The following is a 12,762-nucleotide window of genomic DNA, read 5'->3' as shown; positions in this document are numbered from 1 at the left end:
CCTGTCACCCCGGGCTGTCCCCGGCACCCCAAGCCCTTCATCCCGGGCTGTTCCCGGCCCTCCCAGCCCCTCAGTCCTCACCGCGAGCTGTCCGCGGGTGCCCCAGCCTCTGGCCCCTTACCCGGGGCTGTCACCGAAGTGCCCTCAGCCCGGGCTGTCCCCGCCGCCCCGGGCCCCCCTGGCCCGGCACATCTCGGTGGTGGTGCCGGCCGGCGGAGCGCCGCCCTTTGTGCCCGTCGCGCAGCCGCTCTGCCCGGCCCGGCCAGCCCCGCTCTATGGTGCGGCCGGAAGCGGCGCGGGCGGGAGCGGAAGCGGCGCGGTGCAGGTGAGCGATGGCGGCACCGGCTGCAGCGGGGACGAGAGCGGCGGGGAATCCTCCGCGGTGTGGCCGCGGCCGGGCCTCTGCTGCGGGGAAGGCCGGTGTGGATCCGGGCCCTTTGCAGGGGAGGGTGGGGCTCTTGCAGGGGGAGGCTGCGGGACCCTGCCCAAAGTGCCCGGCTAAGGAGGGTAAGGAGGAAGGTCACACCTTATTCTAGTGGAGGTGGGATTCTGTACCTGAGAGAGCAGAGCGCGTCTGTGTGTCTGGCGGGGAAGGCTCCCCCTCGGTCCCAGCACATGACAGGCCTGCGGAGGGAGGTGGAGAAGCTTCAGGCCCCCGCAGCATGTGGCTGTAACCTAGACATGGTGGTGTGCCCTCTACCACCGTCGTGTGCCCGTTCTCAGCAGCCGAGACCCGGCTCTTGGCTCAGCTGGGGATGTGCTTCTGTGCTTCAGCTTTTTTAAACGATAAACCTTAAATAATTGCAGTGCTCATGATTTCTGGCTGTTCAAATAATAAAACCCTGTAAAACTCTGGCCTTGTTGTCTTGACTGAAGAAGCTACAGATGCTCCTGTACTTCTTCAAGAGCCTCCTGGCCCCCTCCTGCTTGGCTCACCCCAGTGGCCCGCAGAGAGGGAGAAGGTTTCTAGAGCCAGCAGGAACACTTTAATAAGCACAGATGTGGGAAATCCAAACATGCCAGGCACCCCTTCACCTTGAGACCTGGCCATGATAAAGGGCAGGGAACTGTGGGTGATCTGTTGCATTTCTTGCTACCATTCAGTCTTTCCTCACAGGTTGTTGCTGGAGTACAAAAACAATGCTGTGGAAAGGAGCTGCCTGACCTCCCACAATGCCCCTTTCTGACTTTGTCTTAGCACTGAAGGACAACCCATATTTTGGGGCTGGGTTTGGCCTCGTCGGGGTGGGCACATTCCTGGCAGCAGCCCGTAAGGGGGCCCAGTTTGGGCTGGTGGCTTTCAGGCGCCACTATATGATCACCTTGGAGGTGCCCTGCAAGGATAAGAGCTACCAATGGCTGCTGAACTGGGTCTCCCACCACGCCAAGCACACGCAGCACCTCAGTGTTGAGACATCATACCTGCAGCATGAAAGCGGGCGTGTCAGCACCAAGTTCGACTTTATCCCCAGCCTCGGGAATCATTTCATCTGGTAAGGGAGGGTAGGGGAAAGCAGTTTGGGGATTCAGCCTCACTTTTGCAAGTTGGGGGGCCTGTAGAGACAGCGGAGAGGGTTCTTCTTCCTCTCTGGGTCTGGGTTAGGGCAGGGGATGAAGAGTAGCAAGAGCAACCTGTACTCAGCAATGTGAAATAATTTCCTTACATGAGATTAGTGTTCTTGATGCATGAGCCAGGTGAGGTGCAGCTGAGGGTGCTGGATCACTGCACACCCACTTGTCTCCCTGCCCCAGGTACCGCAGGAAGTGGATTCGCATTGAGCGCAGCCGGGAGACGCAGATGCTGGACCTGAACACAGGGACCCCCTGGGAGTCTGTCACCTTCACTGCACTGGGCACCGACCGGGAGATCTTCTTCAACATCCTTCAGGAAGGTCTGTAGGGGAACTGTGTGCGGTCCTGCTGGGAACAGCCTGCTCCCTGGAGATGCCCAGGGCTGCATGGGAGATGCTGTTCCCTGGCAGCTGTCCCCCGTGCCTCTCTCTGCAGCCCGGGAGCTGGCGCTGCAGCAGCAGGAGGGGAAGACCATCATGTACACAGCCATGGGAGCAGAGTGGCGCCAGTTCGGCTTCCCCCGCCGCCGCCGGCCCCTCAGCTCCGTGGTGCTGGAGGAAGGCGTGTCAGAGAGGCTGGTTCAGGACGTGAAGGAGTTCATCAACAACTCCAAGTGGTACCATGAAAGAGGCAAGGCTCTGGTGTGGTGTGGTGTGCTCTGTATGGGGTGGGGCAGGATGTTCATGGTCCTCTCTGGAATTGGCTGTGGAGAGATTTTTCCCTGCTGCTTACATTCCCCAGGTGTATCCTCTTTGTGTGCTCAGCACAGCACCACAGCTTGGAGGGAGGGAGGGAGCACAGAGCAATCCAGGTGGTTACCCTAAAAGAACACTGTTTTCTTAGGGATCCCCTATCGAAGAGGCTACCTGCTTTATGGTCCTCCTGGATGTGGGAAAAGCAGCTTCATGTGAGTATTGTCAGCTCCCTGCTCTGAGCCACAGCAGTCTTGGATGAGAGGGTGTGGATGAGTTTGGGTTTGGAATACTGGACTGTGCCTTATGTGTGGTGCCGATTGTAAGCATTTGCATTGCTGGCACTGTGACAGGTCAGGGTGACAAGCCCTTTGTGCCCTTGCTTTCCACAGTGCTGCGTGGTATGGGTGGGCTGAACAGGGGCTTCTGCCTGCTCCTTAGATCTGATCCTTGCTGGGAAAGGACTCCTCTGCCCTCTCCCTTATTGCTAAGGGGAGAAATGTGATTTTTTTCCTTGACTGTGGGCTTCCCCACTGTGATTCATCCTCGTGGTTTGTGTCCTTTCCAGCACAGCCCTGGCTGGGGAACTGGAGTACAGTATCTGCCTGCTGAGCCTCAGTGACCACAGCCTCTCTGATGACCGGCTCAATCACCTCCTGAGTGTAGCACCACAGCAGAGCATCATCCTGCTGGAGGATGTGGACGCTGCCTTCGTCAGCCGGGACCTTGCTGCTGAGAGTGAGCACTGCCCCTGTTTCTGGGCCAGCAGCAGGAGGGAGGTTCTGTGGCTGTACTGAAAAATGTTTGGACTCTGGGCTGCTTAACTGCTCCAGCAGAAACCAGGAGTGGGGGAGTCTCTCAGGGCCCAAACTGGAACTTGTCCAGTTTTGGCTAGGCTGTAAAAGGGAATTTGGATCTTTTATCCGCAGGCAAAGGTCCTTCTCTTCCCCAGCTCCTTGCAGGATGAGGGAGAAAGTGGCTTTCCTTCTCTTTTTCTTTGTGTTCCCATGGGTGTTTGTGGGCAGGGGAGGTGAATGTGCTGCCAGCCAGCCAGAGGGTCAGCCTCCAAGCAAGGAGTGAGTAGGGAGCTTGGCATAAGCCTCAGGTGATAGAAAGGTGGCCCTGAGCCTCTGCAGGGTTAGTGGCCAACAGCTACAATGTCAGACACCTCTGTTCCCAGACCCAGCTGTGTACCAAGGCATGGGGCGCCTGACCTTCAGCGGTCTCCTCAATGCGCTGGACGGTGTGGCCTCCACAGAAGCCAGGATTGTCTTCATGACCACCAACTACGTGGACAGGTCAGACTGCCCCCGGGAGGGAGTGGGGTGGGTAGCACAGGAAAACCTTGCTCCCTTTTCCTGGGCTTTATTTATTGAATCCTCCAGCATGAAGAGTGGGGGTTCAGATTTTCCACATCCTCCCTTGGGATGCAAATCCTTTGCTGATCAGGCTCCCTTTTGCTGGAGCCTCAGATGCCTACTTGGTGTTTAGAACATGGTTGTGTCCTTCAGGAGTGGTACCACCTTCCTGCCTGTGGGGAGCTGCAAGTTTTGGGGTTGTGTCCATACTGTGAGTGAAACGCTGGCCCAGTGTGCAGCCCACTGGGTTGGTGGGATACAGCCTGGGCTCATGGTGCTTGGACAGCTGCTGTGCTGTGGCAGGCTTGATTCACTACAGACCAAGTTCGTCCAGGGGTTTGTTCAGAGGTTGCTCATGGAACAGAGATGGGGAGAACTGTTTCCCAGGACAAAAGCTGCTTTCTTGTCATCCTTTGCAGTCGGTCCTTCCCCAGCTCTCTCCTTTCTTTTTGGGTTGATTTCTCCCCTCAATTTCCCCAGGGATGAACCTGTTTGCCCCCTTCACCATCTCACAGTGCACGGCACTTTTCAGAAAGGACAGGGCCTGTGCTGTTGTCGATAGGGGCTTCCACCAGGGCCCACCCTAAACAGATGCTTTGATCAGGTTTTCCAGCACCACCCTTTGTCTCTTGGCAGGCTGGACCCAGCCCTGGTGCGTCCTGGCCGCGTGGATGTGAAGCAGTACGTGGGCCATTGCTCCTGCTGGCAGCTCACCCGCATGTTCCAGCGCTTCTACCCCGAGCAGCCCGCGGCTGCAGCCCAGCGCTTCGCGGAGCAGGCGCTGGCAGTCTCCAAACAGATCAGTGCTGCCCAGGTGCAAGGCCACTTCATGCTTTACAAGACAGACCCTGAAGGAGCCATTTCAAACATAAGCTCCAGCCTGCTGTGACCAGTGACCAGCATTCCCTTGTGACACTGAGATGACTGGACAAAGATGTGATGATCATGCCATGAACCCGCCCACCTGCACAGGCCAGGTCTCTGTTCACCTCCACCTCTCCTATGCCTTGGTTTGGGAGAGTCAGAGCTGCCAGCCTCACTGCAAGGGAGGGAATCTGGCTCTTGCTGCTTCCCAGACTTGAGTGCTACTGCAGCAGCCCTGCTCACCAGTGTGTGCCTCATGTTGGGATTGCTCCTGGTGTGAATCCCCTTCCTTGTGGGTCAGCCTGGAGGTGCCCCAGAAGGGCATTTCCTTTGGGCAGAACATTGGGGTTCTACACTGCTAAAAGTGTCTGGTTTTTTTAAAGGACAGTGGTCTCACTGGTCTGTGAATATCCTCTGTGAAGTGCACAACACAACTCTTGTCTCTCTGGTTCATTTTCCTATTAGTTGTCCCTTTATCCAGCTGCTAGTCCTGACCAAGGCCTGGAAAAGCCAGTACTGCAAAACCAGAGTGTTTCTGAAAAAAAGCAGCTCTTAAGAGACAACTCATTGTCCCTCAGACTCCAGGCTGGTGCTACTAGTCCTGCTGAGTTATGATGCCAAGCCACAGATCTGCCTGGATATTGTTCTAGATGGGCATGACTGTCCTTCCCACCAAAGGAGATGTGGGGCCCTGGAGGTGTATGAGGGCAGATGAGAGGCCTTGGCCAGTTACAGCATATCTTCCCAAGAGCTCTCCCCCTCAGAGCCAGTCCTATGTTAATGTGGTCAGTTCTGGGGGTTGCTTGGGCTGGGGTAGTGGATTCGAAGCCAAACCCAAATTGTAGGTCACTGCTTAGCCCTCCTCTTGCCTCTGCCCTGTGGGACCAAGAGTACAGGGCAATACACAGGTGCACAGTCAGTTGGCACCTGGATGGATTTTGGTGCAAATAGGCACTGCTTTAATGCAACCCCAGACTTCCACAAATGTTTCTGCAAGTGAAGGAGCAGGATGCTGCTGGCTGGCATCTCAAACCCTGAGTTTGGCCATCCTCCAGAGGCTGGCTGCTCAGATCCAGCCTCTTCCCTCAAAGCTGGGGGTCAGAACTGGCCAGTGAGTGACTGGCAAAAGTCCCACAGCAGTCTGGGAGGATGGGGAGTGTTTGTGGGGGAGCCAGAGGGACCCGATGCCATCACACGCAACATCTCTTGCTGCTTGCTTTTAATAGTGTTAATGCTACAGATGCTGCCAGTGCCTTCTGCCTGGCCTGAGGGCTTTTGCCAGTTAAGCCTCACAACAGCCTTGTGAGGTAGGTGGATGACACAGGTGGACACCAAGCAAGGGGACCTAGGTCAACGTGCAAGCTCTTTTCCTCCCCTCTGACCTGGAGGTTTGGTTTGTTTATCCCAAATTCATTTCCACATACTGTTGCAAAATGCTCTCTGCTCCAGGCTGACAGCAGTGAGTCAGAGAGGGCCCTTACTAAAGCACTATTCCCAGGGAAAAATCCCTTCCCACTAACACATCTGGCATTTGATTGAAGTTATCCAAGTCCTCACTCTGATTTCCATGGCCGAATTCCCACGCTCCAAACATGACACAGCAACGTTTCTGCTGAGAGTAATCCTGGCTCACGAGAGGAAGCCAAGGAGCTTCAGCTGCTGTGAGGGGCAGAGATCTTCCATGTTTCTTTCAGGACACAATCAAATGCCTTTCTTGGAACACAGCAGTTTCACCAGAGAAGGCAGGAGGCAGCAAAACAAGCACCAATGTCAGGTAAAGTTTGTACCTTCTCACTCAAGTGTGGGCAGGCCATTCCCTCAGAAACCAGGTGAACAAGGACAGAGGGAGCACTGAAGGAAAATTAGGGTTTTCTTCAAGGCATGAGCACTCAGCCCTCACCTGCAGGAAGGCACAACATCTGTCTCTCAGATCAGCCAGCCCAGGACAGGTAGTGTAGGCTCAGGCCAAGGAGGGAGAAAAAAAGAATGATTTTAAAGCATTAGGCTTGAAAATAGACCAGCGTTGGAAATTTAAGCACAGAAGGTTCTAGGGCAGCAGGTTAAACCAACCCCTTCAGGTCAAGACCAGGCATGGAGTAAGCAGGGCAGCAGATGAGTTCTCAGTCAATAAAGGGGGTAGTGCAGCTTTCATGTGCCAAAGCTCAGCCAGACAGATGTGTGCACTGGCAAATGCCCTCTTGGCACACACTGCTGTTGGTTTCCTGGGGATCCCATACGAAGTTCTGGCAAGTCCATTGTAGCACTATTTTTGCACTTAGAAGGAGGAAGACAGTTAACAACCCACGTGTGGGCACAAGAGGTGGGGGACAAGGCACAAACAAGTGTGAAGGAATCAGTATTGTCCAGGTGAGGCAGAGAGCTTACAGTAAGCCAGGCAAAGCAGGGAGCCCTCCTGCCACCCAGACATGCCAGGGAAAGGTCTGCCTCAGCCCTGGTTGTAGGGAACAGGGAAGGATTTGAGAAATATCAGAGATCAACACCTTTGCTCCAAAAAGCAACAAACAGGAGCAAGAGGGCAGAGGAAACAAAGGGAACAGGCTCTGGAGAAGACCCAATGAATTAATTTAATAGTATTGCCTCACTTCAGAGGCTTGGGACCACTCTTCATGGCTTCTAAATGGGACACCATTTACATCTGTGGAGCAGCAGCAGATGGAACTGCGCCAAGTTTTAAACAGCAAATCCTCATTTAAGCAGTATCAGCTTGAAGACTACAGGAGGGCAAGCTGTACCCAAAATACTGGGCCATGTCTTCACTTCTGGGTTGTCAGAAGTGCTAAGAGACAGCCTGGCCTTGGAGGGGGCTTCTGACACATACAGGTTACAAAGCAGAGTACTCTCTTCTGAGGTTCCCCCATCAGCTTCAGCCTGCACAAAAGCAGCTGAAAGACAGGGCAGGAGCTCCAGCTAAATATGGGCTTCCTGGAGAAGCAGGAGCCAAGGTGAAGCCTTAGCCACCAGACAGCTGTGACCTGCCAATGTGCTGACTTAAGCTTAATTTGGATGTCCTGGCTGGGACTGGGCAATGTCCTGTGTAATAAGGATTTGCCTGGCCAATCCTAGCAGTTGAGAAAGTGCTCTGAGAAGGAATGGGGGACAGAGCAAGTGGAACTGAGCTCCAAGATACTGCCCCGGCACTTGGCACCACCACAGCTCCGCTGGCTTCCAGGGAAGGTCTTGCCACACTTTGGCTCTGCCATGGCACCATGCTGGGCTCAGACCTTTGCTCTGTAGGTATGCACATTTCTTGGCATTTCACCTATAGGGACAATAGCTGCAGGTCTCCAAAGCTACCTCTCTCTTCTGGGTCCTCTGAGACCAAGGCTGATATGATCTGTCAAGGTTCCACTTCTCCAATGCTGGTAACAGCCAGATGCTCATGCTAGGATACTTTACACTGCACATACCATGGCGACACTGCCTGTCCCAGGCTGTCCCACGTGCCATCTGCCTCCTCCCTTCCAGGGGATACAGTATCTGCTTCCTACTGCTTCATTGTTCTCTCCAGAATGAGCCCTTTTTCCCCCCAGCCCAGCCCCTCACCATTCCTGCTAGGAGCCACTCTCCTTCTCAAGATGGGCTTCTCGATGTCCACTGGGCCTGAACACCCCTCGCCCTCTTGGTGCTCTGGGGTAGGAACCACGCTCCTGAACTCTTGACCTCTCCCACCTTCCACAATCCCAGGGTCTGTGGTGGCCCTGCCAGTTGGGGGCAGCTTTGTGGTCACTGCGGTTGAACATCAGGTTCTCCTTTTTCCTGCCCCGGGCCTCAGTCCCCTCCTCTGTGCTCCATTTCTCCACGTCATGGTGCTCCTCTTTCAAGTCCACAGTTTCTGTTGCTGGTGAGGGATCTTCACGGCACAACTCCCTTCTTTCAGCCAAGGGAGCAGCCCTGCTTCTACTGGGAGGCTTTGAAAACTCCTGGCTGTGCCGTCCAGCAGGTCTACACTCTGCCCTCTGGCTGAAGACCCTGGAGCCATGGAGTGGATGACAGGCTTCCTCTCCTGCTTCTTGTGAGCCACTGCACAGCTGCCTGCCCCCACCTCTGGAGCCTGGCCTCTCCCCTCTGTGCCTCTCCCTCTTGCTCAATTGCTCTCTGGGCAGAGCACACCTCTCAGGCTGTCTGGGTTCCACCCTGGGTTCTGATGCCCCGGCTGGCTCGGGAGCTGAGGCTTGGCTGGGCGGCTGGGGCACGTCCGCAGCGCAGGCACTCACCGACAGCTCGGAGACAGTGGCTGCTTGGCCTGGATCCACAGCAGCTGGAGGCTGAAAGAAAAGCCACTGGTTAAGACAAGGCCAGGGGTGTCCCACAGCAGATGACAGTGCTTGGTGCTGCAGCCCAGAGCCCCCTGGAAGCTCTCTGCCCGCAGTGCCGTACCGCCTGGAGGCTGATGAAATATCGGTTCCTCTCTGCCTCGGGGTCGATGATTCCCCCTTTCTCTTGCTGTCTCTTGAAAATCAGGCGCAGTTCTTCCTGGTGCTGCAGCACCTTGGCATCTGGCCTGTATGGCTCCTGAGCAGAAGAAAGCAAGGCAAGGTAAGGGCTCTCTCAACACCTAGCATGGACAGGCATGGCAGGGCTGGGAGCTACTCCCCAAACCCTTCTTTGCACAGTGGCAGGCAACCCGCTTCCTTCTGCCACACTGACCAGGCCTACAGATGCATGGGAAATCCCTGGACAGAAGCTGAGCATCCATCCCAGTGCAGACCCACTGTTTCTGCAGTGACTGCCTTGGGCCATCCTGCTGTGGCGCAGGATGCAGAGCAGCTACCATCAGGTCACTCTCCTGACCTGACTGTATCCCAGTGAGTGCAGGGATGTTCCCCATGGCAGAATCACCTCTCTCTCAGCACATCTGCTCAGCTCAGGGCTATAAAACTGAACCTGCTTGTGAGCTGCCCTTTGGATGGAACATCTAGGAAGACCTGAGATAGAGTGTGCATGCATTACAATGTCCCAGTTGAAGCTACCCAGTGAGGAGGCCCAGCTGGGCAGGTGAGCCCCCATCTCTTACCAGAGGGTGCTGCGGGGGCGGCGCTGCCTTCAGAGCACAGAGATCATAGACCAGGGTCTCCCGGCAGACAGGGCACTGCACACCAACCTCCTGTGGGGAGGCAAGAGAGGATAGCAAACCCTGTCTGTGATCCAGCTCATGCACTGCCCCATAACCCCACCCTGGAAGTGGAACAGGGTCATCTTCTTCACTCTTCTGCCAAGGTAAGGAAGCCAGAGGGGGTCCAGCAGCAGCCCGGTGTCTCAACAACTGCTGTGGAAGGTGTCTCCACATGAGGCATGCTGGGATTTGTGCTTCAGCAGCTGACTGCTTTACAAAGCACCTCTGTCAACATGTATGGCTTCAGCCCTCAGCTTAGGATGTATTTTGCTCTGCAGCTGGCAATTGTTCCAACACATGCTAGGCAGGTTTTATCACCCCAAAACACAGGTGGATTTGTGTTTACCCTGCTGCAACCCACCACAGTTCAAGGACTAGGATTAGGGAAGGAGCACTTTTTTCTAACTTTGGTGGTTCCAGAAGTCTAAAAATGAAACTCCCTTACCCTTACACAGCAGGCACTGACCCGGAGATCCAATAAACCAACTTGTTTGGTCAGAAAGGGCCCTTGGAGATAACTCAGTCTAATCCCTGTTGATTCTCAGCACAGGCTCCACATGCCAAAGAGGGTGATACAGATGTTACAAGTGTCTGTGCAGGGGGCCAAGGAAGGCGCAGTACCTGTTTGGGGGATGGTGCAAGGTGCTGCTCCCTCTCCTCCTGCTGCATGAGGATCTCCTCCTCCATGTGCTGGGCATAGCGGGCCAGACAGTGGGAGTGGAAGTAGTGGTAGCAGTGGGTCTTTGTGAAGGCTTCTTTCTCCTGTCAAGACAAAAGTGCATCTTTGAAGGATTTCTAAGCAAAGAGTTGTGTAACCACCCAGCTGAGCTGGGTTTTCACTTCCATGTCAGTGGTATCCATGGGGAGCTAGTGCTAGCAGAGCCACCCAGCATCTTCTGTTGGGCTGCAGCTCCACTCATCTCAGCAATTACTAGGATGCTGCTTCTTGTTTCAAATGTCAGAAACACTCCCAATGTTAATATGCAAAGATTCTATGACTGATTTCTCTGTATGTGTTCCTGTGTGACCAGCAATCTTCCCACCTGGTGTGTTCTCCTTCCTAGGCAGGTGTTGGCTTTCCTTGCAACCCCAGTAAGGCCTGCTCCCCTGTCCCCACAGACTTCAGCACCTGCATGGATATGTTCTAGTCCCTCCTCACCACCTGTGTGCTGAACTCCAGGTGAGGTGTAGCCAAACAGGGAAGCTGAAATGCACCATCAACTAGCCCCAGAACCTATGCTTCTTTGGAGATGCTCCAGCATGCCCCATGTCCATTTTTTGTAGAAGATTAGAAGTTGATGGGAAGAGCAGCATGTATTGCACTAGGAAGGGCCCTGTGTAGACTGGGAGGCAGGGGGCTGCTGGGGTGTATCTTGGTCCCAGGCTGATATCCCAGTGTCAGACTTCCTGTCCTCTTGCCTCACTTCCCAGTCAGTTTGTGGGGTCAGGAGACACATGCCTACCTGGAATCCATAGAGGCAGATTACACACTGTCCTTGAGGAATATTGTTGTCAGTGAGGATCTCCTTTCCCTTCTGTGAAAGCATTAAAGCAAACGTTTTACTCACTGGCCTGCCCAAGGGCAGTTGGGGATCAGTGTCTGTGGCTGGTCACACCCAATCTCCTCACTCTCACCTCGATCAGTTCATAGAGCACCTCTGTCCCCAGCCTGGCTTCAGCAACACTTCTGAGGGTCTGGGAAATCCTACAGCAAAGCAGCAGAAATCCTTAACACAAATTTATCTACGCCTTTTCACTGTCCCACATACCTGCCATCCTGCCATGATGACAAGAGAAAAAAGGAGAACAGTGGCCTTCAGGCTTTGCTTGGAGCACAGGATGGGCACACATGCACACACATATTCACATGCTGTCCTGGCTCCCCACAAGCCAGTGCACAGGAAGCCTTTGTTATGACAGCACTTGCAGGAGCAGGTTTGCTGATGGCCTCAGCTTGAGCTCAGCCAGCACACTTTGGTTTTGGTGAATCACAGGCTTTGTTTATGTGATGGCAGCCCCTGAGCAGGTCTGTTGGGAGCCACATCCTCTTGTACTGCTGGCAGGCACCAAGGTCTCTGCACACATTCCACTGTGCCAAGGACCAAAGCACAAAGAAGACAATGGGCTGCCCAAGGACTTGGAACAGTGTCACCTCTGTCAAGGCAGGACTAGCAACTTTCAAGGCCCCAGGGATTCAAATAACATTTCTGGGGAACCACAGGGGAACAACCACAAGGTGGACCCCTCTGTGTCAAATTTGGCACCAGTGGCTCCTGAGAGATTTAGGACAAAGTGATTTGGGGACCTGTATCCATCTGTTAACCAGACATGGGATATCGTGTCAATTACAAAAAGCTTGTCCATCAGTTCTGCCTCCTGGATCTCTGGAGGAACTGCCACTCCCCACCCTCCTGGCACTCACTTTTGAATCTGCTCATCTGACAGCCCCCGTGGATTCCTGATGGAGATCTCCGGAGCTTTATCAGGATACTAGGAAAAAAGAGAAACACCCAAAGCACAACAAGGAAGGTGGAGAGGCCCGAGGCTCGGAGGCGCAGGGGCGGGGGGCGCGGGCAGCCTACCTGAGGGGGCACGGAGAGCACCAGGGTGAAGCGGACGTACTGGGAGTCCTGGTCCTGGGCCGTGGCAGGGTGCAGGGTGATGCTGATCTCCCAGGGCTCCCACCTGCACAAGGGGCAGCTCGGGGTGAGCAGGGCGGCGTGGGGCCGGGCCGGGGATGGGGACGGCGGGCCGGGGATGGGGAAGGCGGGCCGTACCTGCCCATGCCCCGCGCCACCTGCAGCTCCTCCAGGTAGATGGACTCCAGCACCTCCACCTCCGGCGGCAGCGCCCTGCGGGAACCGACCAGGCGGGGGTCAGCCAGCTCCGGCGGGCCGGGGGTGCGGGACAGCGGGGGTGCGGGGAGCGGGAAGGGGCCGGGCACGTGGGAAGGTGCAGACACCGGGGAAGGTACGGGGGCTGTTACCAGTCCGTCGCCTCGGCTTCCTCAGCGGCGGCCGCCATCTCCCCGCTGGCCCCGGAAGCGGAAGGGGAGCCCGTTGCCAGGAGACGCCGCGGCGGCGGGGCCGGGGCGGGAGCGGAGCGCGGTTCATCCCGCAGCGGGAGCGCTGCCGCCGGGGCT

At 55.5% G+C, this 12,762-nt stretch overlaps 2 protein-coding genes across 3 annotated transcripts; one reads left to right on the top strand and one right to left on the bottom strand.

Annotated features, from left to right (window-relative positions):
- The first annotated feature begins 280 nt into the window (after positions 1-280).
- LOC132075496 (mitochondrial chaperone BCS1) lies at positions 281-4,920 on the top strand. 2 transcript variants are annotated; one of them, XM_059475964.1, is made up of 8 exons: positions 281-325; positions 1,118-1,493; positions 1,753-1,892; positions 2,008-2,202; positions 2,416-2,479; positions 2,833-3,002; positions 3,445-3,562; positions 4,259-4,920. In XM_059475964.1, the coding sequence occupies exons 2-8, from the start codon at positions 1,174-1,176 to the stop codon at positions 4,509-4,511; spliced, it is 1,260 nt and encodes a 419-aa protein (XP_059331947.1). In that variant the 5' UTR covers positions 281-325; positions 1,118-1,173; the 3' UTR covers positions 4,512-4,920. The 2 variants fall into 2 exon arrangements, with proteins under 2 accessions (XP_059331947.1, XP_059331945.1); XM_059475962.1 differs by lacking the exon at positions 281-325 and adding an exon at positions 330-420.
- A 784-nt stretch (positions 4,921-5,704) lies between these two features.
- On the bottom strand, positions 5,705-12,644 carry RNF25 (ring finger protein 25). The gene is made up of 10 exons (XM_059476487.1): positions 12,607-12,644; positions 12,398-12,472; positions 12,203-12,305; positions 12,043-12,110; positions 11,256-11,325; positions 11,084-11,155; positions 10,242-10,382; positions 9,522-9,611; positions 8,885-9,019; positions 5,705-8,772 (listed from the first exon to the last, which is right to left on the bottom strand). Exons 1-10 carry the CDS (start codon positions 12,642-12,644, stop codon positions 8,059-8,061), a joined length of 1,506 nt encoding a protein of 501 aa, XP_059332470.1. The 3' UTR covers positions 5,705-8,058.
- Between the last annotated feature and the right edge of the window lie 118 nt (positions 12,645-12,762).

Source organism: Ammospiza nelsoni, chromosome 7, assembly GCF_027579445.1.
Source record: "Ammospiza nelsoni isolate bAmmNel1 chromosome 7, bAmmNel1.pri, whole genome shotgun sequence".
NCBI classification, from domain to species: Eukaryota; Metazoa; Chordata; class Aves; order Passeriformes; family Passerellidae; genus Ammospiza; species Ammospiza nelsoni.
Note: the sequence above shows the minus strand (reverse complement) of the source record. Positions and strands in the feature narration are given on the sequence as shown.